The sequence below is a fragment of the Eleutherodactylus coqui genome, chromosome 6 (genome assembly GCF_035609145.1).
Source record: "Eleutherodactylus coqui strain aEleCoq1 chromosome 6, aEleCoq1.hap1, whole genome shotgun sequence".
NCBI classification, from domain to species: Eukaryota; Metazoa; Chordata; class Amphibia; order Anura; family Eleutherodactylidae; genus Eleutherodactylus; species Eleutherodactylus coqui.
The window spans coordinates 154914937-154942020 of NC_089842.1; the positions used below are offsets into that span (position 1 = coordinate 154914937).

Here is a 27084-nt window from a genome sequence, read left to right on the forward strand (position 1 = left end):
GTTCAGGAGAACTGCAGCCTGCCGCGCTGAACTCCGTCTGCCGGCACCAGGTGAGTATATATATATTTTTTATTTTTACACATTTCTGGATGAATTGCAGGGAAGGGCTTATATATTTAAGCCCTTTCCGACAATTCATCCCGCGATCGCCGGCAGCCCATTGCATTCAGTGGAGTCGGCTGTATTGCCGGTTCCATTGAATTCAATGGGCAAACATCGTTCTTCTCTGTCACAGCTGTTACAGCTGTGGCAGAGAAGAAGGATTTGTCTTCTATATGTTCTCAATGGGGTTGGCGCTGCTGCCGCCGGCCCCATTGAGCGCATATAGAAAAGATTTCTCAGGGAAGAAAGTTAAAGTAACCCGAACATCCGAACATCGTGTGGTGTTCGTTACGAATAACGAACATCCCGAACACCCTAATATTCGCCCGAGCATCAAGCTCGGACGAGTACGTTCGCTCATCTCTAGCAACGACTAATTTGTTATAAATTGTCCTCATTTTGCAGTTTATATTTAGTCACAATCTACATACAAAGCTGGGTCACTTTGTAAATACAGAACATTACATACTTTCTATTGATCGTGAGTTACATCCTGTATTATATATACTCCTGCTGCTGGAGTCACTGTGTACATAATTTACATGTTTTATCCTGTACTGACCCTGAGTTACATCCTGTATTATACTGCAGAGCTGCACTCACTATTCTGCTGTTGGTGTCATTATGTACATACGTTATTGTGTAGTGATCCTGAGTTACATCCTGTATTATATTTCAGAGCTGCACTCTCTATTCTGAAATTTGAGAACCTGTGGCATAGTCATACACAGCTGTCCCTGCCAGTTCCCTAGAGAAGAATGGGACTGTAGTGTTCACCTCTCCATTCAATTGCGGACTTCTCGTGTGGCGCAGAGTGTTAAGGTATCAGAATGCAGTCCTAAAGTCTCGCTCACAACCTGAAGGTCAATCCCTGCGTGGTTCAGTTAGCCGCCTCAAGGTTGACTCAGCCTTCCATCCTTCCAAGGTCGGTAAAATGAGTACCCAGCTTGGTGGGGGGTAATAAACAAATTACCTGAAAGTGCTGCGGAAAAGTTGGCGCTATACAAATAACAAGTCCCTTTCCCCTTCTCATGAACATGGGAGTCCCAGCACTTGGACCGCCATCAATCAGACACTTATCGCCTTATTTGTGGATAAGTAATAGATTATATTTGTGCGACAACCCCTTTAAAAGTGACATGATGTTAAACTGTGGTCATTCCCTATAGATGTAGTGGCCCTTTAAAAACGTAACTGATGCCTACACTGCCATGCCCAGTATAGACCATTCTGCATTGGCTACTAAGCTGAGGGAAGCCAAATCCCCAATTAGCCGACATTACATCCCCTTGTTTTCTAAGAGGCACAATTCCGAGATATCACAGACAGATCCAGGTCAGTGTAACTGTCTGCTTGTTTCAGGCAGGAAATCTAGAAAGAAATGTATCCAGCTCTAATTCCCTCACCACCTGCAGGCATGACAAGTCCCATTACGGAGAACACGTGTGTGTGATGGCGGGAGGCCTGCCTCCTCGGATACGGCAAGACGAGATGAGACGCACGATGATCAAGGGGAATATAGTCATCGCAAATACAACATTCATTCCTGGTAAAGTCGCTGGGGGGTGGATTGATTTAAAGGAACACGTCCTAAAAAACTGGTTCATAGTTTTACTATGCCTAGCGGAGGGTCTGTCATGCGCCACCTCCTCAGACATATCACAGTCTATTTTTTACGAGGTGCTATTTTAAAGGGGTTACCTGAGATTAAGATATTGATGAGCGTGGATTCACACGGGTGTATTTGTATTGCGGAATCCGGGACGGGTGTCTGCCTCTGGATTCCGCAGCAAATACAACCGATAGCATGCAATGGAAAAGTGATGCAGCATGCTTCATTTTTTGCGCGGATTCCACGCAGACGGCTTCCATTGAAGTTAATGGAAGCTGTCCGATCTGCAACCCTTCCGCAATTGACATTGTGGAAACGTCGTGGATTCTGCGTCATCGCTAGGCGATGATGTGGAAAAACCAGGAGTTAAAAAGAGGATCTGTACTGCCCATCCATGTCTGACAGATGAAGCAAAAGAAAACCAGGTACATGTGGACCCTGCTGCTACGAGGGCCGGATTCTGCTGTGGGATGCGGCTTGCGTAATCCGACCCGCCCGTGTGCATGAGGCCTTAGGACTGGCCACCTGAGGTTAGCCAATGGGCATGTTAACTCACCATTTTGTTAGGGCTTCATTCTGTGAAGCCCTAACATACATGATTAGAAGTATCAACTATCGGATCCCTATACATGCAGGGGAAAATTATCTAATAGGTGGGGGTCTGAATGCTGGGATCCCCACCAATCATCATAATGGGGGTCTTGAAGGTCCCCAAATAAATGGATTATTGGTCACGCATGTGCTGTACCGCTCCATTCATGTTAGTGGGACTGCTAGAGATGACCGAGTACTTGAACGTGGCTATCTCTGACAATCCCATTGAAATAAATGGAGTGGCTATGTACATGCGTGAACAACGTTCCATTAATTCGGGGAGCTTTAGGACCCCCCGTTCTCATGATTGGTGGGAGTGTCAGCGGCCAGAACACCAGCAATTAGATAGTTATCCCCTATCTTGTTGACAGAGGATATCTTCATGTCATTGGAGAACCCTTAAACAAATTTGCTGGTCAATTAGGTGAATATGTTTCCAAGTATGTACGTTTTTTTTTTATATCTGAAATCCAGTAGGGACTACAATAAACTCAAATATCTCCCCCCTGTTACAGTTCCCAGGGGTCCAAGATGTTGAGGCATAGGGTGTTGTTTGGAAGGGTCCACATATTACACAGCCAAGTTTCGCACAAACATGTTATGGGGAGATTTTTGGTAATACAGAGGAGTGTCGCGACCTGATCCAAGGTCTAGTGATCTAGATTCACAGCATCATACTGTAGATCCCTATGATTGCTTTATGTTGAGGTCAGTAGACCCGCGGTTGGGCCGGGATACTCATCAGTATTACAGACACACAAATTGGGCTGTAATTAGAGATGAGCGAACGTGCTCGTTTAGGACAATTACTCGATCGAGCATCGCTTTTTTCGAGTAACTGCCTACTCGGGCGAAAAGATTCAGGGGGTAGCAGGGGTGAACAGGGGAGGAGCTCTCTCTCTCTCTTTCCCCCCGGCGCCCCCCGAATCTTGAAAACAATGGGAAACACTTGCCGATCCTCCAATGCACCTCAAAGCCACGCCGGAGGATCGCTACTTCACAGAAGTGATGGGAGACATTTCTGCCAAAAAAAATGCCTCGCATCAGAGTTAAAATGTACATTGGCAAGCGCGATATCACGCCGAGTTTCTCACCCCATTATTGTGCTCACCTGAGTTTAGGTAGCCTGAGGTAAAAGCAAATTTTCCTTATTCAATCAGAATAATCCTGGATCACCGACCTGAAGTTAATTAATAATGATTATAACATATAATATTGTAACACTTAAGAAAGGCTTCTAGGCCCCTTTTATACACTTTTAGTGAGTTCACCATCACCATATCCTCAGACAGAGAGTTCCATAGTCTCACTGCTCTTACAGTAAAGAACCCCCTTCTATGTTGGTGTGGAACCTTCTTTCCTCTAGACATAGAGCATGCCCCCTTGTTAAAGTCACAGTCCTGGATATAAAGAGATGATGGGAGAGATCTCTGTATTGTCCCCTGATATATTTATACATAATTATTAGGTCACCTCTCAGCAGTTTTTTTTCTAAACGTAATAACCTCAATTTTGATAACCTCTCTGGGTATTGTAGTCCGCCCATTCCGTTTATTACTTTAGTTGCTGCGTTTACACCTGCTTAGTGAAAAGCCTGTTTGCGCCTTAATGACAAGGCCAAATTTTGGTGAGCTCTTGGATAAATCCGGGGGCCTTAAGTACGTAATTTCATCTCCCCTCACAGATATGATCCGTGAGTGAAGGTGAAATGTAAACTTTTTTTTTCTTTTTTTAACTTTTTTTTTTACTTTACATGATCGCTTTTGTCCATTGGATAGCATCGATCATGTGACCGGGAACCACATACAGCGGCTCCTGGTGATATCTCTCTGGGTTGGGCTACACATGTTAGAGAGATTTTAAATTTCCCGGGCCATGCGCGCGACGTATGACATCTGGTGTGCATGCGCAGAAGACGCTGTTGGGACTGGGAGGCCAGAAAACCATGGGGCATCACGGAGGACGTGGGTGACCAAGGTGAAGGGGGTCCCGCAGGCTGGGATAACAGCTCTAGGTTGTCGGCATCTTCGGAAGCCGGCAGCATGGAGCTGTCACGTCCACAGCTTGCAGGGTTTTAATTCCCACAGGGAGCATGTTTTTACGTTCGTGGGGATTAAAGTAAGCCAGGACGTAAAAACACTATGGGGTGATCACTAAGGGGTTAAGCTCTGATGTGTCCTTCTTGATCACACTTTTGAGATACTGGCTCTAAGCTGATGGTCACTGAAAATTCTGCAGAGTAAGGGTGCCTACCCACTTGCGTTTGCGATTTTCGTGCGTGAAAAACGCAGCGTTTTCCGCGCGTTTTTGGCGCCTTTTTCGTTAATTTCCATTGACATTCATGGGTGCATTAAGAGAAAAATAAGGACACATATGCAACTGACAGTTCCTATGTGAAAAATTGCAACGGACCGAAAAAAAAAAACGCAAATGGACAAGAACACATTCTATACTAATTGCTCTTCAGAAAAAACGCAAAGGAAAAAAAATCGCAAGTGGGTAGGCGCCCTAAAGGGTCATTTATTTTTCTTCTCAATTGTTGTATTTTTTGGGAGGGTTAGTCAAGAAAACAAAAATATTAGTGACCATCAGTTCTCCAGTATCAGGACCATAGTTAACCAATGTTCATTTCTCATCTTCCCATACCCCCGTAAGATGTGGGAGAGAAGATAAATGATTACTTACCTATAACTCCCACGTCAGTCTTCTTACCGCATCTTCTCCTCACCGATCTTCTGGTTCCTTCAGTCCCCCGGGTCACCTCACCTCCAGCTGACCGGATCCTCTTCTTCCTGTTTTGGAGTATTCATTAGCTGCAGTTCACTTCCTGCAGGGCAGTCAACGCTACTGTGTGTAGCGTTCATTGCCTAGCAGGGAATGCCGATAATCGGCAGCCTGTTTTAATGCTCATGCACGATATCTCACCACTATTGTCTTATATAGTATATTAAACACTAGTTGCAAGATATTGCGCATGCTCACTAAAGCAGATTGCTGAGGATTCAGCATTCACTGCTAGGCAGTGACCGCTATGTCCCTAGTGACCGGGTACACTGACCTACAGGAAGGAGAATGCCAGCAGTGTATGTAACATCACAAGAAGAAGAGGATCTGGCCGGCTGGAGGTGATGTGATCCGGCGGACTGGAGAAGATCGGGGAGGTGAAGATCTGGTAAGGAGACTGCCTGAAGAGGAATATGTAAGGATAGAATTTTTTTTTTTTTTAAATGACAGAACCCCTTTAAGACTGATATACTTGTACTACTGTAGGAGAATGGGGGATATTGATATGTTACTAATTGTCCCCATAGATTAAAATAACTTGCAATAGCTATATGAAGCCCTCAAACACTTTACACAAGAGGTCAAACTTTTTGTTATTTTTGGGGAGGCTAAATAAGACGTAGCCAAGCCAAACTGCTCCTCAGCGCTAGTGATACAATGTAACGGTAAATGATGAACGGATAGAATATTCCTAGCAAAATTATGAAGATCTAAAAGGTTTCACTTGGGGGTGGGGAATCAATGCCTTTGAATTGTGGTGGGGATGGCACAGAGTGATGGCGGTATTCGTTATGAAATTACTTCCATATTGATTAACCATAAGTATCAAGCGGGGGGTGGGGGGTCTGTACATGAAATCAATTAATGAAATGTGGGAAAGGCAATTTAGAGATATTAAAAAGCGTAATGTTATCAGAGTACAATCTACAGGTCAATTATATGGCAAATGTACAAATGGAGTCATAAGCCGCCAAATATGGACATCAGCCGTACATTAAACGGCAGTTTCATTACGGGGAATCTGGAAAGGCGGAGATGAAATATCCCAAAAGTATTGATTGCTCCGGCTGCAGCTGTCATGTTACTACAACTATTCAGATCTGAGTTCTGGAGCCGCGTGTCCCTAATATGATTTGTGCATCTCAAAATGGTATCTTTTCCCCATGAAACCCATCCCATCATTTGGGAAAACTTGATAAACAGTTTTGTCAGACAACAATGCAGGACCAATCTGTTAACGTTATTGTCTTTTGAAAATACTCCTTTCTATATACCCTATTAGGGCATATGGATGTCATGGAGAGGGTTCACCACTAACACAGTGATTTGCTTTAGCGGACATGGCTGTCCATTTGTTACATGGGCAGGGCTAGTTTGAATGGCTGCCATGTAATACTACATTTCACCTGTAGAGGCCAGTGTAGTCTGAATGCATGACCTTCTGCAGCTTTGCCTGGAGATTGGAGCTGATCACCAGGGGTTTCTCATGGCAATCAACTGATCGCTCATTTGGCTTCAGGCTAAAAAGGAGTTGCCATGTTGAAACACTTGTCATACAGTATTAATAGGACCAGAAATGGGCTGGATTATCAGATAATAACTATACCCTAGTTATTTTGTTGGAAAGCATGGTGATCACTGAATGGTACTAAGGCATTGGAGCTGTGTCGGCGGTCACCTCGCCGATACACGGTGAAGTCGATATTTATACATACAAGTTATGTTACTTTTTTGCCAGAGGGATCCTGGATTTAAAAAGGAATGGGATCCCCTTAAATGAAGGCATCTGCCCTGTCAAGGGCAGAATAGTTGCTGGAGTTGCACCCAGTGAACGACTGGTCAAAGTTCATGCAAATCAGAAATTTTACCCTTTATTCTGCTTTTGTACACCTTACACAAGTAAATTCCAGATACAAGTTTTAATTCCATAAATTTGCATTTGTGACCATGGTTACCGTGAAAGGAGCCGTCACTTCCCCCAGCTAAATATAGTGATTAATTATGCTGGGAACAAGCGTAGGAGATGCATGTGAATGTTCTCCGATTAGGCTGGGAGGCAAAATTGCATGCTTTTTCTTCATTGTAGATGACCTGTTGGTTTCAAGACTTTTGTGACATTATGAATATAGTCTGTGTGCTGATGGCAATGCTACTGTTCATCGTGAGATGCCTACCTGTCATGGCAGCCAGCTGCCACCAGCGATGCCCTCATTCATCCTCCTCTACCTCTGGCTGATATCATTAGCGTCCCCGTCTGTTGGTAACTGGCGCCACATTATTCATCCTGCCACTGCCAGGACCCATAAGGCACGCAAGCATGCACAGCCTGCCTGTTAAAGGGCCACCATGTGCGCTCACTTTCCTGTCCAACAGGGGCTTCCGGGTTCTCTAAGGCGTACTTCCAAACTGGAGGGTGCCTGAGCAATTAGGTCCTAGTGATCCAATGGAAGATATTCCAGTTCTGACCCTTGCATTGTAGCTAGTTTTCCCTAAGTCTGACTTGCGCTGACCTCGACTTGATTCATGACTTTCATTTGCCTCAATGCTACCTGTTCTGACCTTCTGTCTGATTATCTGTATTACATTAACTTTGCCTGTCCTGCTCTTGGCCTGTAATTCTGACTACATCCTTGCCCAATAGGGGTGTGGGGGTGTCATTATTACTACTGAGGTCACTATGGGGGTCATCATTACTACATGGGTCACAACGGGGAACACTATTACTACTGTGGCCACCACGGGGTCACTATTACTGTTGCGGCCACAATGCAGGTCACTATTACTATGCAGTCTTACAATTACAATGGGCCCTTTGAAGGCAACCATAAGGCTGATGTGGCCCTCGGTGACAATGAGTTTGATAGCCCTGGTCTGGATAGGTCTCTTCATCTTTAGTGATCTCTGTGGTGATAGGTTTACAGTATACAGACGTCACTTTTTCTTTTCCTGGGAGAAACTTGCGTTTTTCTTGTGTTTGTTCCTCCAAGCTCTTATTGATCGCTCCTGTTTGAAATGGCTTTGCGTCACTGCGCTTGTATGAGTGCTTCTTTCTCTGGTCTGGGCTTCTGAAGAACTTCTTTGCTGTCAGCTGAAGTCATATCTAGGTATCTCTTGAATTGTCTTAAAACCTGCAGGTCTCTATTCTCTTTATACAATAAAAAAATAAAAATGTTTAATAACGGTACTTTCATTTTTCACTTTTTGTGAAAGTAAACACTTTTTTTTTTATTCAAAAGGCTGAAAACCTCTATAGGCCTATCACTTCTCACAGCTGAGGGCTTGCTGCAATTGCATCCAGTCCATTCTTGTTATTTTTCTGTCTCTTCTGAGATACAGAGATCTCTAAGGCCACTTGCGTACATGCTGTCTGCAAAACGCTGCTGCAGCACCTTCCAATAGGTGGCGCTGCAGAGGTATTGTTACAGCTCCCTTATTTGCATATTACCCAGAGGAGCATGAATGGCCTTATAAGTCTCCTCAATCACTCACCTTCTAGGTGCTCACCCTAAGGAGAAAAGATAGCCCTCATCACTCCATAGAACGTTCTTCCATTGCTGAGCTATCTAATGATAACGCTCCAAGCACCACTGTAGACAGGCCGATACATCTTCCTTGAGAGAACTTGACAGACATTTGCAGGATGAATGAAGGGAAATACCAGCTGATGTGTATTAGACGTTAGTAGAAAGTATGCCACAGAGAGTATCCAATGTCATTTGGAGCAAAAGAACCCCACTAAGTACTGTAGTAAGACAGGTTAATAAATATTACTTTAGCTTCTTGCTCAGGTGTCCCAATTACTTTTGGTAGGATAGTGTATAATCCAAGGAGGCAAGGTATTGGTAACTCTTAGGAATGTATGCACATATATGCCTTATGGCTCCATACAAGTACTGAGTTTCACAAAGCCATAAAGTTGCACTCATACCTCTGTAGGGGTCCATACTGTACCCCGACCTGTACTGTACCTCTGTATGAACTCATCAGGCGCTGTGTAATGCAGCTATGCTCCTATCAAATCATTGCTTTATCACAGACAATACTTCTGTAATGCATTGCTGTAGATAGGCACCATATGGCGGAACTAGTATTACAGAACCACAGGGAGTATGACGTGTCACTGCACATGCTCCATGCACACGTGTGACTCCCAAGCTTGCAGATCCTACAGATGAAACTACGACATGTTCAATGTTCTATAAGCCTGGAGCTAAACTGAAATCCATTAGCAAATGTGCTGCCTGATGGCAAGTGTGCCGCCGTGTAGTCCATGGGTGCTGCCAATGTCATCCCCATGCCGGGTGCCCGGGAGATGTGCGACTTAAGTTCACTGGGGCATCTGATATCCATTAAGCCAAATTATGGACTCACTATCCCAAAGTCAAGGCATATGTAATTATCCAGGCCGTGTAATTGCTTATGAGACTGGATTGAAGATTCTCCCGCCTTGATAATAGACTTCTCCCTGCCAGCATCTGTAAATTGTCTGCTTGTCATTAATTGATGATAGCGGGTCATGTCATTGTGCTGCAACTGTATCTGCAGAAAAACAGGACATGAAAGATGGTCACGTATGAGCCATGGTACCTGAAAATCACGAAGTATGGATTATGGAAGCATTGGTACCAAGAGTCCTTTAACCCCTTAACGACCACCCATACACCTTTTTACGGCCGGTATTAGGTAGTAAAAAAACAAGCTCTCATACAGCTATGTCAACGGAAAAATTAAAAAGCCATGGCTCTAGGAATGCGATGACGAAAAAAAAAAAAAGGGAAAAATGAGTTGGTCATTAAAGCGACCCCCCAGTCCAGAAACAAGGATGGCCACACTTCTTCTCTTACTACCTGATGCATACGGAGGTCTCAGATGTTTGCATGAGATTAAAGTGTCAGATCCAACTCTGATCTGGATCTGACACTACAAAGGCTGGGGGTGCCTTCACAGCTACCACAAATCTACCGCAATATTGGCGTGTCTTAAATGCCGATTTGCCCATTGAATTGTGCATTTTGCTGCTTTTCAATGACATAGCCCAACGCAATTCTGCTGCAGGTCTGCATCAAAGACTTGCATGTAAGCCATGCAGATTTTGCAGCGGATTTGTTTGTGGTGTAAAGTTACACCCCGTCTAAAATTTCTCGTAGACATGAGGGCACTTTCACACGTGGTGGAATGTATCTGCACCAAAATCTATATGTCTAACATGTAGGAGTAGAATGTGGGAAAAGGAGAAATCTCTGCGCATGTAAAGGGTTTATCGCTGACGTGGGTGAAAGAGAACAATCCAGAAAAGAGTGTTCCACAAAGATGTGTTTGTATTTATCCAACAAAGCAAAAAACAAACAAAAACACATATATAGGTCTGACTAAACATCAGATACACAGGGTGCAACGCGTTTTGGGCTCACGTGGCCCTTTTTTAAAGCACAAAATCTATATAGTTTATAGAGGAAGCGCAAAGAAGTGGGAAAAGGAAAGGGCGGAGAAAGGAAGGAGTAGGGGGAAAAGAAAAAATAAAATACTGTCCATAATTAGATGTGGATCACTACCTCCAAAAATTCCACATTAGTCTAATAAGTAGTGCGTATATGGTTATGTTAAAGAGTTTGCCAAAGATGTTTAAAATGCAGTTAAAGAGAATATAAGTAAAAACATAAAATGCCATGTTAATGCAAAAATGTGTATATATACATATATATACACTACCGTTCAAAAGTTTGGGGTCACCCAAACAATTTTGTGTTTTCCATGAAAAGTCACACTTATTCACCACCATGCGTTGTGAAATGAATAGAAAATAGAGTCAAGACATTGACAAGGTTAGAAATAATGATTTGTATTTGAAATAACATTGTTTTTACATCAAACTTTGCTTTCGTCAAAGAATCCTCCTTTTGCAGCAATTACAGCATTGCACACCTTTGACATTCTAGCTGTTAATTTGTTGAGGTAAGCTTGAGAAATTGCACCCCACGCTTCTAGAAGCATCTCCCATAAGTTGGATTGGTTGGATGGGCACTTCTGGCGTACCATACGGTCAAGCTGCTCCCACAACAGCTCAATGGGGTTCAGATCTGGTGACTGCGCTGGCCACTCCATTACCGATAGAATACCAGCTGCCTGCTTCTGCTGTAAATAGTTCTTGCACAATTTGGAGGTGTGTTTAGGGTCATTGTCCTGTTGTAGGATGAAATTGGTTCCAATCAAGCGCTGTCCACTGGGTATGGCATGGCGTTGCAAAATGGAGTGATAGCCTTCCTTATTCAGAATCCCTTTTACCCTGTACAAATCTCCCACCTTACCAGCACCAAAGCAACCCCAGACCATCACATTACCTCCACCATGCTTAACAGATGGCGTCAGGCATTCTTCCAGCATCTTTTCATTTGTTCTTCTTTGTGATCCAAACACCTCAAACTTGGATTCATCCGTCCACAACACTTTTTTCCAGTCTTCCTCTGTCCAATGTCTGTGTTCTTTTGCCCATCTTAATCTTTTTCTTTTATTGGCCAGTCTCAAATATGGCTTTTTCTTTGCCACTCTGCCCTGAAGCCCAAAATCCCGCAGCCGCCTCTTCACTGTAGATGTTGACACTGGTGTTTTGCGGGTACTATTTAATGAAGATGCCAGTTGGGTACCTGTGAGGCGTCTGTTTCTCAAACTAGAGACTCTAATGTGCTTATCTTCTTGCTTAGTTGTGCAACGCGGCCTCCCACTTCTTTTTCTACTCTGGTTAGAGCCTGTTTGTGCTGTCCTCTGAAGGGAGTAGTACACACCGTTGTAGGAAATCTTCAATTTCTTAGCAATTTCTCGCATGGAATAGCCTTCATTTCTAAGAACAAGAATAGACTGTCGAGTTTCAGATGAAAGTTCTCTTTTTCTGGCCATTTTGAGCGTTTAATTGACCCCACAAATGTGATGCTCCAGAAACTCAATCTGCTCACAGGAAGGTCAGTTTTGTAGCTTCTGTAACGAGCTAGACTGTTTTCAGATGTGTGAACATGATTGCACAAGGGTTTTCTAATCATCAATTAGCCTTCTGAGCCAATGAGCAAACACATTGTACCATTAGAACACTGGAGTGATAGTTGCTGGAAATGGGCCTCTATACACCTTTGTAGATATTGCACAAAAAAACAGGCATTTGCAGCTAGAATAGTCATTTACCACATTAGCAATGTATAGAGTGCATTTGTTTAAAGTTAGGACTAGTTTAAAGTTATCTTCATTGAAAAGTACAGTGCTTTTCCTTCAAAAATAAGGACATTTCAATGTGACCCCAAACTTTTGAACGGTAGTGTATATATATACATATGTGTGATAAAATAACATATAATATAATAGGCCTGTTAATGTTTCCAATTATTGTAGTATTTTATGTTATTTCATTTTGTCACATATATATTTTTCTCTTCTCCCCCTACTCCTTCCTTTCTTCACCCTTTCCTTTTCCCACTTCTCTGTTCTTCCTCTATAAACTATATAGATTTTGTGCTTGAAAAAGGGGCCATGTGAGCCCAAAACGCGTTGCACCCTATACATCTGCCATCTTAGGTTGCATGCACACGGCCGGGTTGGATTCCGACTGCCAGATCTCGCAGCGGAATTAGACCCTGTGCCCTGGTGCCGACCCCTGCGTACCTGTGTGATGTCTTTTTCTCTGAGCTGCGGATGTGCCGACTGGCAAACCACCGCACATGTGCAGTGCAGAGAATGACACTCCAGGGATGACGCGGGTCCGTGGTGATTTCAAAATTAAAATTTCGAAATTGTGGCTTGGAAAAGCGTTCTGCATAACATGTCTATGGGCAGTATTTGCTGCGGGGTCAGAAGGCGAACGCCCACTCCAGATCCCGCAGTGCAAATATGATAAATACAAACACACCTTCGTGGAACACTCTTTTCTGGATTGTTCTATTTCACCCACCTCAACGATAAAACCTTTACAAGCGCAGAGATTTCTCCTTTTTCCACGTTCTACTCCTAGTGTTCTTTTACCCACACCTTTCTGGGTGCAGGGTCCTCGAAGTATCCAATTAATTGAGGTCCTACAGGTTGTAAGGCACTCGGAAGTACTACAGTGGACGGAGATTCGGGTGCTAGTGGGTAAGGACCTTCACCAGGGTCTTCCCAAATAAGTACCCTTCCTTTATACCCAATCGCCCACAATTACTTGCGTGCTCACTCACCCATTCCACTAAAGGCGCTGGCTGTCCCAAACCATATACTAGTATGTCTAACATGTGGATACTGACTTTGATTAGCGGCACAATTTGCAGATTCACCTATACAAATCTGCAGTGATTCCATTGCAAATTCACATCAAAATCCGCATTAGAATATGGATTTTGGTGCGGATCCTTTACACGCCAAATATTTCAGCTCGTGTAAAAGTATCCTTCACACGAAACATAATTGCTGCAGGCATGCTGCATTGGAAAACCTGCAGCAACTCCACTGGAAAGCCACAGTGGCCAAAGCTGCACCGAAAATGGGAGCAAGTCAGCAGAGCGGCAGCAGTTTTTGTCGCGGATCGGCTGCGGGATTTAACCCTTGTACTTCAGGGGTTTCATTCAGCAGCATAAATAGAGTGCTGCAGAATTTCTGCCATGTGTGAAGACGACCTTAGATATCCTAGTGCTCTGGCCACATGCAGATACTTACCATATAAATCCATTCTCTCTATGACACTAGTTCTACTTTTATGCAAATAAAAAATATGCAAATTAATTTTTAGATTAAATTCTTGCCAGTCACATGTGGCAGAAATGTCAGCGTTCTTCCATCACAACGATCCCGACACCTTCTTTATTGCGCCTGTTTTCATTAATCTTTAAGTGTTCCGATATATGTTGCAGCTGCAGAACCCTCCCCCCCCCCCCCCCGCCCCCGCTCCTCCCTGCTCGACTAATTCCATTCCATCCCTGCATTTGATTCTCCAGAAGATAACTAATTACATTCAGTCCGACCGGAGAGGCCATGCAATATTAATTCCAATCACTCGCATCTTGAAGGTCATTTTTGGAGGATTACTGCAGTTGACGACATTAACCCCTTCTCAACAGCATTTCTCATTCTTACTGGTAGCTATGGAGTTAATGGAGAATTTTTCACTTCTTGGTTTTCCTCTATGTTTAAAAGCAAAGGTGGAGAGATTTTATTTTTTAAAGGGAACCTGTCATCTAAGTTATGGTGTTGTTAGGGCAGGTGACAGGGCGCCAGGTGATGTATTTTTCATACTCATCCGCTTCCTGATTTCTTCGCTGCACTGTCTGTATAGTCCGTGCAGTGGTTGAAAATCAGCGTCTTTGCAGAGTCCTGTGCACACAGTCTGCCTTAGACTTGTATAGGATAGCAATACGAGGCAAATACGGGAAAAATAGATTTGACCCAAAAAATGGACAGCGAAAATACAGCCATATGAATAGATCCATAGATTTACATTAGCTCCACATTAAGGTCCTCAAAACATGGCCCAAATACGGAGCTAAAACAATACCGTCTGATGGCGGCCTTTAGCTAACTATGGTTTGAAAATTGTACAATGAACAACTGAAGTCTGCAAAAATGTTGATCAAGTCAGTAGGGTGGCTGCAGTTTCGTGTACAGAACATAATTAGATGGGGACTACTCCTTTAACTTCTTGATACTGACCCCTGCCCTGTCTTCTGGTTATGTCTTGGATCATCCTGGAAATCTTACCACCTTCCTTGGCAATCTCATGACCATTGCATTTGTATCAGTCTCCATATCTGTCCCTAACAGCTACAGCAGTACAGACATTAACTACTCCAGGGGCCACAACCTGGTGTTCTCACTTGTAACCTGGGGCGCACTGTCTTTTTTTTTGGTCTAAGACAGAAAATATAAAAAAAAAGCTGACCATGGCCTGTGACCACAATGGAGGAATATGAGAAAAAAGAAGAAAACTATTAGAACTCAGCAAGTGTCTGTACAAAGACCTGTCAGAGACGTCCTGCCGTTACACCAACTGATTCCAGCAGAACTTGAAAACAAGTGGAGATAATGAGATCTCCCGTCATCATGGACATTCCCCACCCCTCCCCCTCTTCCATCCCTACTCCAGGTGAACTATAAAGAATAACCAATATCCTTATTGATTGGAACAAAAATACCAGATATAGATCCCAGGAAGGCTCATTCAATAGTCCACAGCATCAGTGCAACGCGTTTCGGAGGAGTATCTGCTGTCCTTTCTCAAGAACACAGGGTTTGCAAGGCAGTGACCACAGCAAGATATACTGGTATATCTTACCATGCATGAGGATTTGCTGTGTTCCACTACCTTAAACCTGCATTCTGGAAGTCAATAGGCATGCATGTCATTGAAAGGAAAGAAGATGTAGTTTAGTTTGGGCAACAATACCACAGATCCAGCGGCCAGAATCCTTGTGAGACCCTCATCACATGTGTGTTATCGTCTGGAAACCGGAAACAACTGCCTGTTTTCTGATCTGAGGGCTACATTGTCATATTGAACTACACATAAAAGCACAATAATGGGTATTACCATCAGAGACATTCATGGCATATTAGAAGTATATTCAATAAATAAGAAGTGCAGGTTACATTTCCAGGGGGCTCAGCTATCGGATGAATGGAGGTCTCCTTCTCCCCCAATTGGCATTCCAGAGAGGAAGAGGCCATACATACATGCTTGTGGCTCTCTACATTGTGGATTATGGGTGTTGTGCTAGCAGCTTAGTATTTCACAATTTCCATAAACTACGATGGAGAGAGTCAAGTGGGTAGACGACCACTAATATACTTCTTTTTGGAGTGTCAAATAGGGGTCAAGGGACCTCGTCATTAGTACTTGCCATTCTCTTCTCTCTGACGTGTAATCTACAGCCATACAGACAAGCATTTATGTGTCGAGATGGTTGGAAGACTGTACAGAATGGGCCACATGTGGCCCCCAGGACACAGTTTGTGCATTTTTTGGTCTGAACCTTTGAATGGGTCAAAGTAAAGAATGGAGGAATCCTTAAACTCACTGCCCCAGTTTTGTCAACACCAACCCAAACATCAAGGAATACAGCTATGGGGTGGTGGGGTTGCCGGAGTATGTACCCTGAGTGTTGGGGGTTGCCAATAAGCCAGGGCATGAACTGGACCAGCACCATGTAATGGAAAGCCTAGCTATAACTCTGGATTGTGGCACTAGAGGTTTCACGATCTTGACCTTCCATAATGAGGTTGCTCTCCCAGCATAGCTCAGTAAATTCTCCTTAATCCAGGATCCTTGGAATGTATGCAAATAGTAAAACTAGTCCAGGTAGTAGCTGATGAGGAAAACGCCCACTGGTTTGGCATGCAGGGCCACAAATTTCACAAAACTCTGAGATCAGTGTTGAACTATATTCACATTGGTCAGAGGCACATTCGGGCGGTCGTGGAGTAGTCTTCTAGTCCGTAGACTTGTATCTCACCACCTTATATCTCATCCAGTATCTTTTCTCAGTTTATTAAACTTTTGCTGGAAATGGGAACTTCCTAAATCTCCAGTCTGGGTATAAAGTACATATCTGGCAAGTAAGTTGGACCTGTCACAGAGCCCACATCCTTATACTTAACTTATCATAATACTACAGTCCATGGATTACCCCGGTGCCTGTGCAGCAAGCTGATCCGCAGTCGGTGGAGGAGAGTCCAAGAGGAAGGACTGTGTAAGAAGTGTTTCTAATTAAAGATGAATTTGGAATACTCGGAAATACCTGGCTCAGGTTGAGAAATAATCCTCAGGCCATGTACATTATTCATGGGGTTTATTTTAACAAAAGCGCGGCAATGACGACTTTGTAGATATAAAAGCTTTTATGTTACCGTGCGCAGGTCTTTATAGTGTCAGGCTTTATATTACTGCTTCTCCTACAAAGTGTCTAAATCCGAAACATAATTGATATGATTAAAATTGCATTGTATCACCCTGGGCTTAAAGAGCTATTCCAGCTGGGATTTGCTTTTGTCAGGGCCTGATGTAATAATGTATTTTCATTAAATTGCACCTCAATTTGACATGTTGTATAGACAAGTCAGAAGATAACATCTGTTGCGGCCCACGTGCAGGTACTGCAGGAATACTTCAGGGAGATTTCATTGATGCTTTAAAGTTTTTTTCAAGTCACAAACACTGCAACCAGATGTACGGCTGGGTGATCTGGTCTAAAACTAAAATCTTAATTTTTTTCCAATATCTTCTCAATTTTCGATTTTAACCTTGAATTTCTTCTTTTTTTTACTAAACAAAATGAATAAGAAGACACTTTTTTTTCTACATAAGATAATCGCATGCACTGCAGTTCCTATATACTAATTATCAGAACTGAATCACATTCCCCTTATACTGTCCTCCCCCCACAGTTATCGCCCTCTCCCATATACTACCCTATCTTTCCCCAGTCATCACAGCCTCCCATATACTGCTCTATTTCCCCCAATTATCACAGCCTCCCATATACTACCCTATTCCCCTCCAGTTATCACAGCCTCCAATATACTGCCTTATTTTCCCCTAGTCATTATAGCCCCCCATATATTGTCCTCTTCCCTGCCCCCATCATAGTCCCCCATATAATGGGATCTCCCCCTCATCACAGCCTGCCCGTGTACATTCTCCTCTGCAATCCTGTACTCTGTTAAGCCCGGAGACAGGAATCACCCCTGCACACCCAGCTTCTCATTGGCCCGATATTAACCCAGTATGAGGGGGTGAGGCTTATTCTCTTGTACCGGGCTAATATTGGGCCAATTATTTCAGCAAAATGGGAATTAATTGAAATAATTCATCTAATTGTACAATCCTTGCCAGATATCACATTAAAGCCTTGGCAATATTATTGACAAGACTACATATTTTGTGGTTTGTGGCATTTTTAGGGTTTCTGTCATTTTTTTTAAACACAGCATTGCTCTATGTGTGATATTTTTTTCTGCAAATTTCCATAGGTTTCGTTATAGGAGATTAAAAAAAACACCAGAGAAACACTTGAAACTGTTCCAGCCTCTAAGTTGGATATACACATGCGATATTCATCAGCCAAACACTCTCCATCCCTTCCGACTGTCCCAGCCAAATGCGCATGCTTATTTCAATGCAAAGAAAGGAATAAGTGGCTGTCAGACATCTGGTAGTCACTTATCTCCTGCAGAAATGAGGGATCAGGCATGCTGAACACGCGTGATTCTTCTATGTCCCAACATTGGGGGATAGTCAGTAGGCCCCCATACACTTCAGATCCTTAGCCTTTCCACCAAAAGCAGTATATCTAACTTGGGTCTAAGCGGTATGGCCAGCGTTAGTTTTAGGAATTGGCATAGGCCACAACTCACAGAGTCCCACTAATAATATCTTTGGAGGACATATTTTGGTAGACACAAGTGCAACCAAAATTATCTGTAACTGCGCTCCCCAAACTGAAATAGTGGAAGTTATGACTCTGTGAACTCATGAAGTAATAAGAACAAACTTTAATAATGTCCAATGAGACGCGTTTCGGAGCAGAAACTCTGAAAAACCATCCACAACCTATGAGGCATTTTTTTCTGGAAGGAAACTACTGTGTTTTATTAATCCTGGACAGTTATTTTAGGCTGATCACATCTACTTTGGAGGCTCCTCTATCACAGATTCAATCATATTTAAAATAGTGCATATACGTCCATGTAAAAGGACGGAGCCCAACGGATCCCATTACAAGTCAATGGGGTCTACTGGTATCTGTCACCGCTTGAACTCTGTATTTCTATATTTACATCTAACACAGATGTAACTATAGCTTAGCATTCATTTTAATGATCTTCTAAAACTCTGAGCAACAAAATTCAGTTTCTCCCCAATTAAGTATTTTAATCCCAACAAGGGATTGAATCTGCAATACATCAAACCACCACTTCATGTTAATTCATCTTGAATTAAAGAGGGTTACGGAGGTTAATTCATCGGAGATCTGTCGGGAATGTTTAGTTCATTTATTAAAGTAATACAAGCAAAAAACAGGCCTAAAACAAACTCGTCGTGTTTCTTATGTCTTATACCACTACTTACAACCATTAGGCCTCCTGCACACTAGCGTATCTGCTTCCGTGTTCGGTCTGTGTTAATTTATGGACAGCGCATGGACCCATTATAGTCTAGGGGACTATACACTCTGCTGTTTTTCATGTGGACCGATGATCTGCAAAGAAAAAAACTTGTATGGCGGATGAGAATTAGGACACACAAATGCATGTCAATGTGCGAGCCATCCATATACTGGGCAGCTCATGGACAGGGGGCCATGTAGTGTCCGATGTGAGTTGCGCCCAAGAGGCCTAAGCCTCATGATTGGATGTTAGAAGAGTCTAATTCACTGAATACTTAAATGTTCCTAAATATAACCCTTAATTACGGCAAATAAAAAATACAAAATATAACTTTTATTAATAACGTTTAACAATGATCATTTTTATTTGTACAGCGCTAACTTATTCCTCACAGCTTTCGGAGCAGAGGGAAGCTCAAACAGTACAAAATGTCATATGGTATTCAAATATTTTACGTTTGAAATTCAAGCTTGAGCTGGTAACTAAAATATATACCCAAATGAAATGTCCAATATCAGTTAGATCACGATCTATGATCCTATGGCCGTTTGATTTTTTTTAGAATACACATTTTAATATACTGTATTCGTTCTATCACTACAATTTCCTCTTTATCTGAGAGTTTAATGATTATACTCTTATCCTGCTCAAGGAAGGTCCAAAGGTACCTTTGGGCCACCTGCAGATGGCCGGGTCGGATGCTGCTGCGAGAATTCTCGCAGCGGGACCCGACCTGAGCCCCTGCAGGGACCAGTGCGGGTCTCACCTGCTCCCGCGGCTCTGGCTTTGTGATGTGCTGGCTGTCGCCCAGCCGGCGCATGCGCAGAGCGGAGCCAGCGGCCGGGGTGTGACATTTCTGTGCGGGGCTCTAGAGAGTGCTGCGACTTGTTTTCCGCGTGAGATTTCGCGCTGACAAATTGCGGCCATCTGCCTAGGATTGCGTTTTCTAACGCAATCCTATGGCAGCTTCCACGGGCGGAAATTATGCGGGAAATCCTGCCGCGGCTCTGGCTTTGTGATGTGCTGGCTGTCGCCCAGCCGGCGCATGCGCAGAGCGGAGCCGGCAGCCGGGGTGTGACATTTCTGTGCGGGGCTCTAGAGAATGCTGCGACTTGTTTTCCGTGTGAGATTTTGTGCTGACAAATTGCGGCCATCTGCCTAGGATTGCTTTTTCTAACGCAATCCTATGGCAGCTTCCACGGGCGGAAATTATGCGGGAAATCCTGCCGCGGAATTTGCGCCCGTCTGCAGGCGGCCTTACATGGGACATTATCTGACATAAAAGAGGTATTTCGTATCAGGCACACAATACCCTCATACTCCAGCTATTATCATTTCTTTTGCAACATAATTATTTCCTATTTCATGGTAAGTTCTTCCACCAGATCAGGGGCACAGTAATGGGGAACCCATGTGCCCTCATGTATGCCAATTTGCCCCTGGTCTGGTGGGAGGAACCTGTGATCTTTGACGAGTGTACAAAAAAATGGACTACGGCAATACTATTGTGGCTGCGGTTCATAGATGATATTTTCATTTTGTGGTCTGGGTCAGAGGAGTTTATCTGAATGGGAATGATCTTGGACTCCATTTTACATCTGACATCCGTGACTCCTCTCTTTGACCTTCTTGGGTTTGATTATCTTTAAGAACGAGAATGGAAGTTTATCAACAATGATGTACCATAAGCCCACAGCTACTAATAATACTAATACTAATAAGTGGGAACGTTACCATCCCTTATCAGATTCTCAATTCCCAATGATTCGCAGAAATTGCTCATCTTTGTGTGATTTTAAGCAAAAGGCTAAGGAGATGGGAAATGGGTTGATTCAAACTACTGAAGCCTTTTCATCTCCATGCGTTAGCCCAGAATAGGGAGGACCTTCTGGTACCTAGTCAGAGTATAGAAGAGGAGGGCATGATATGATAAGGTTTATAGGTACATTCGATAATAGGCCTGGAGAGATTAGGAAAATTGTCAACAGATACTGGGAGATTTTAAGGAGTGATTAGCATTAAAGTCAGGCCTTGTCAAGCATGAGGACATAAATGCCTAATTTTTAAAATACAAAAAAACTTTTTAGTCCAGTGTAATATGCAAATGAGAGCATATCAATTGATTTGCATAAGGGGGCAAGAGAACTAGTTGCCTACCCAAGGATTTCGGGATACCCACCTTGAGTAGGGTTCTTATATTTAGATTAGACCATGGCAACCCATGTCAAGGACTAAGTATGTTCACTATGTGTTAGCATGGTTTTTTTATGAGAACTTTGATTTGCCCTCCTTACAGTCTACTTTTGTGGTTGCAGTAGGGACTAGGTGATTGAGTATCGGGCGAATGTTGTTATTCATCTCCCTTCCCAATGTACAGTGTGACCATACCGGTACTGGTGCAATATGTCTCCACCAGATGTATGGGTGGAGACATGGGTTGGACAGCCTGAGTTTGAGGGTATGCCTAAGTGATGAGCACAGCTGCGGATTGGCTGCCGCACATACACCTCCCCAGAAACACATGTACCGCCCACCCCCCTGACAAGCTCACATATCTACCCGCCGGAGTACCATCTCCACTCCTGTCCCCCCGCCACCACGCTCACACATGTTCCCGGTGGACTGTCCAACCCATGTCTCCACCCCTATTTCCGATGGAGACGTAATGCACCAGTACCAGTTAACTCTATAACTTCAGAGCCAGACAGACTTTCCTCTGGCAATAGATATCAATACAAGAGCACCCATCTTTGCCCCATTGTGGACTGATTTGATTGCATTCTCTGTACTGCCCTATTGACTATGTCAGCTATAGACCTGCTATAAATGCCATCTGTCAGTTGACAATGACTATACCTTACTATAAATGTTAATCCTGTGGAAGGGGGACCTCTGTCACCATTTTCTCCAGTCTGGATGTAGTGTGAAATGAATGATACCTACCATTTAATCAACTATAATATTTTATTTTTGTCTACACAGAGCCAACTTTCTCAAGCTCTCAATGGATTGTCAGATAGAGCAAAGGAAGCCAAAGAATTCCTCGTTCAACTTCGAAATATGGTGCAGCAAATCCAGGTACAGTTGTCAGCTGACAAAGAAACAAAAAACAAGGTTAATACACAGTTTGTAATGTTATTTTCTCAACATGGCAGATGCATAATGATATTGTGCTGACATTATCCTGAATCTGAGAGCACCAGAGTCCTACAGCTTCTTGGTGGGCATGTGTAGTTACATTCATTCTAAAAATCACTCCCAACATACATCAGAATGAATTGTGTATAAGAATATAACAACTATAACACTACTATAATACTCCCTCCCATGTACAAGAATGTAACTACTATAATACTCCCTCCCATGTACAAGAATGTAACTACTATAATACTCCCTCCCATGTACAAGAATGTAAGTAATATAACACTGCCCCCTATGTACAAGAATATAACTACTATAATACTGTCTCCTATGTACAAGAATATAACTACTATAATACTGTCACCTATGTACAAGAATATAACTACTATAATACTGTCTCCTATGTACAAGAATATAACTACTATAATACTGCCCCCTATATACAAGAATGTAACTACTATAATACTCCCTCCCATGTACAAGAATGTAACTACTATAACACTCCTTCCCATGTACAAGAATGTAACTACTATAGCACTGCCCCCTATGTACAAGACTATAACTACCATAATACTGCCTTCTATGTACAAGAATATAACTACTATAATACTGCCCCCATGTACAAGAATATAACTACTATAATACTGCCCTTATGTACAAGAATATAACGACTATAACACTGCCCCTTATGTACAAGAATATAACTACTATAATACTGTCTCCTATGTACAAGAATATAACTACTATAATACTGTCACCTATGTACAAGAATATAACTACTATAATACTGTCTCCTATGTACAAGAATATAACTACTATAATACTGCCCCCTATGTACAAGAATGTAACTACTATAATACTCCCTCCCATGTACAAGAATGTAACTACTATAACACTCCTTCCCATGTACAAGAATGTAACTACTATAGCACTGCCCCCTATGTACAAGACTATAACTACCATAATACTGCCTTCTATGTACAAGAATATAACTACTATAATACTGCCCCCTATGTACAAGAATATAACTACTATAATACTGCCCTTATGTACAAGAATATAACGACTATAACACTGCCCCTTATGTACAAGAATATAACTACTATAATACTGTCTCCTATGTACAAGAATATAACTACTATAATACTGTCACCTATGTACAAGAATATAACTACTATAATACTGTCTCCTATGTACAAGAATATAACTACTATAATACTGCCCCCTATGTACAAGAATGTAACTACTATAATACTCCCTCCCATGTACAAGAATGTAACTACTATAACACTCCTTCCCATGTACAAGAATGTAACTACTATAGCACTGCCCCCTATGTACAAGACTATAACTACCATAATACTGCCTTCTATGTACAAGAATATAACTACTATAATACTGCCCCCTATGTACAAGAATATAACTACTATAATACTGCCCTTATGTACAAGAATATAACAACTATAACACTGCCCCCCTATGTACAAGAATATAACTACTATAATACTGCCCGCTATGTACAAGAATATAACTGCTATAATAGTACCCCCTATGTACAAGAATACAACTACTATAATACTGCCTCCTATGTACAAGAATATAACTATTATAATACTGCTCCTATGTACAAGAATATAACTACCATTATACTGCCCCCTATATACAAGAATATTACTACTATAATACTGCCCCCCATGTACAAGAATATGACTACTATAATACTGCCCCCCATGTATAAGAATGTAACTGCTATAATACTGCCCCTATGTACAAGAATATAACTACTATAATACTGCCCCCTATGTACAAGAATATAGCTACTATAATACTGCCTCCTATGTACAAGAATATAAGTACTATAATACTGCCCCCTATGTACAAGAATATAACTACTGTAATACTGCTCCCTTATATACAATAATAGAACTACTATGATGCTGCTCCTATAGAGAAGTATGTAATCTAATTTTAGGAGCTATTTGAAATAAAAAAAAGTAATTTTTCTTCCCATCATGGTGCCACACTTGTGCATGGGCTGTGTCTAGTATGAAAGCATTTACTTGAAAGGGGAATAAGCTACAATACCAGACAAAGCTCCAGGCATTTTAGGACCATACTTAATGCATTAAAGTGACGGTACATCTCTTGATATGTTGTTTAGCTGATGGACCTCCACTGATTGTTATAAAATGTTTAATGGCTTTTCCGAGCTCTGCGCCCCAGATTTTAGCTCAAAGATCTTTGGAGCTCTATGGATGGCTTGTCCCATTGCAGTTAATTGGTTTACAATATGCATGAGTGGTTCAGTGCCATTAATTCTAACAGGCGACCTTCAGTTGAACTTTCAGATAAAGCTTGCCTGAGGGTCTAAAGGCCCTTTTACACACAACGATTATCGCTCAAAATTCGGTGACTGTGAATGTGCCCATCTTTCACTTTTCTGCTGAATGACGGATTTCAGTTCAGCATGAAATCCATTGTTCGGCAGAACAGCTTATAAGCAGGACTGCACGCTGTGTTCTGCCCGGGGAGCGCTGATTACATTGTCTCCGCTGTCAGCCCCGAAGCAGAACAAAGGGAATTTATTCAGCGAACAGCAGGTGGTCTGTTCTCTAAATACAGCTCCCAGAGGCTCACAGGCTACTAATTGGTACTAATAGGCATTAGTACCAAGTAGTAGTTTTATGCAAAATGATCACTTAAAACCCATCTTTTGAGTGATCATCTTTGTGTCTATTAATGCACCTTAACTCAAAACCTCTGGGCACCAATGTAAAATCTGTAATAGGGCCCTTATAGCGACCATGTACTTTCCAAGGCCAGTTGCGCCAAATCCTATCGGGTGCAACTTGAATACATAGCTAGCGTGCACCTAGCCTAAGGGTCAGAGCTCAGTTTACCTTGTTTGGAGCTCCAATACTCCATCTGTAAACTGCAGATTGCTATTGCCATAGGGAGATGACTATAAGTGGCTTCCAGGTAATTCTGACTTTACTTATCTCCCTTACAGCTACCAGTGGGTGCCTTCAAACACATATTGTCGGTGACATCAGCATACCGATAATTATGTCATATTTATGTGTAGTATAAGCTAGTCCCATAGTAACAAAATTTTGCGCTCTACAGCTGTGACTTTTAACCTATGGCTCTCCCACTGTTGTGGAACTACAACTCCCAGTTGAAAGATGTTGTTTCGCCATAAGTTAGAAACCACTGCTCTACAGGAGGAAGAAATCAATAAAAGTTACCACTATGTCTACAGCTCCCATAGCTCAGCTTCCTGTACCACTGAGACTGTAGTTCTGTACTGTCCATCATAACTCTTGCTCCTTGTTTTGTGCTTCGCAGGAGAACAGCGTGGAGTTTGAGGCCTGTCTGGTCGCACAGTGTGACGCTCTTATCGATGCTCTGAACAGAAGGAAGGTGCAACTTCTTGCACGGGTTAACAAGGAACATGAACACAAGCTGAAGGTCAGACACTTGTGAAATGCTGAATGTTTTTTAATGCAGTTTTTTGACGGACAGATAGACAAACAGACACTGTGGCGGGTTTATACAACTGAAGAGAAGCAAATGGAAAGGGCGCTAGAGGACCAACCATTATTTTAATATTCAGTGTTAACCCTTATGTTACAGTGCTACCGTAACATACATATGCAGAACAGCCTCAGGCATCGGAGCTCTGTCCTGCATACTGTTAGAAACGTGTCTGACCCTGTCCGACATCAGAGTTATGCAAGGAAATCTTAATGTCAAAACTGGATTGGAAAGGGTTAAAGATAATGGATTATATAGTGAACACTTACTGAGAGGGGGAAGAATCGAATTCTCACACCCCTAAGAGCCTCCAATAAGTCCAAGCGAGCCTTATACAGTAATAGTGTTGCAGTCCGTCGCCTGCAATCTGGAAGTTGAGCCAGAGCAACTTCACAAGCTCCATGTAATCGCACCTTAAAAGTATGTGCCCTGCTATTCGGCACTGGGCGGTTGGGGCGTATTGCAGGTTTTTTATCCTCTTTTCCAACTTGTGGTTTGGAGTGAATATAATAAACAAGGGCATACATGCTCTCCATAGACTGTGCTTCCCTGTGTGGAAGACTCACATGAACTTACACATGACAGACATGTATGCTGCCTTCTTACTGTTACTGCAGAGAGCTCCTAAGGTGCCTCAAATCCCTCAGTGAGCTTAATGTATAATGTGCCCTTCTTCACAACCCTCCTACAATATCTCCTGTGGTGTATGGACTGATTGACCAACAGGGAGGTGATTCACCTAGTCAGCCATAATGGAAGTGTATTTATTCCAGGCCCACCTCTCCATGGGCGCTGGTTATTGTCTTGCCTGAGGTGTTTGGTGAGGCAGCGGACTCCTGTTAGCTAAGTACCTATAGCTTTCGATTCTGTGTGGGGCTTATTCATTTCTACCTTATACTGTCTTATATACATTGCTCTTTCCATCTGCATTCAATATCATCTCTATTCTCCATCTGATGACAGTTTAGGCACCACTGGTTCCTGTCACGGGGCTGCCCCTATCAGGGCGATCGTCCTGCTTCTATGCAGGGTCTGCCACACCAAATTAAGTTAGGGGTAGCATTCCCATGCCGTATATCTATTACCATTATTTGCCCTATTTTGTGTTCCCCACTTTTTGGTGATATAAATGTCTATATTGATCCATTGTGGACATCAATTATGTCTGACGTGTTGGTGACATTTGTCGGGCTATGTTCTTCGCG

The 27084-nt window shown here is 42.7% G+C and overlaps 1 protein-coding gene across 7 annotated transcripts in view; it reads left to right on the plus strand.

Annotated features, from left to right (window-relative positions):
- Window positions 1–27084, plus strand: part of TRIM9 (tripartite motif containing 9) — an 89751-nt gene that overhangs the window by 20889 nt on the left and 41778 nt on the right. For 4 of the 7 annotated variants that reach the window (XM_066608025.1, XM_066608027.1, XM_066608029.1 and 1 more), the window contains exons 2-3: window positions 22184–22315; window positions 25691–25813. In XM_066608025.1, the coding sequence (XP_066464122.1) occupies window positions 22184–22315; window positions 25691–25813 (255 nt within the window). The remainder of the gene's footprint in view (window positions 1–22183; window positions 22316–25690; window positions 25814–27084) is intronic. The other 3 variants (XM_066608026.1, XM_066608031.1, XM_066608032.1) reach the window with 1 other exon arrangement.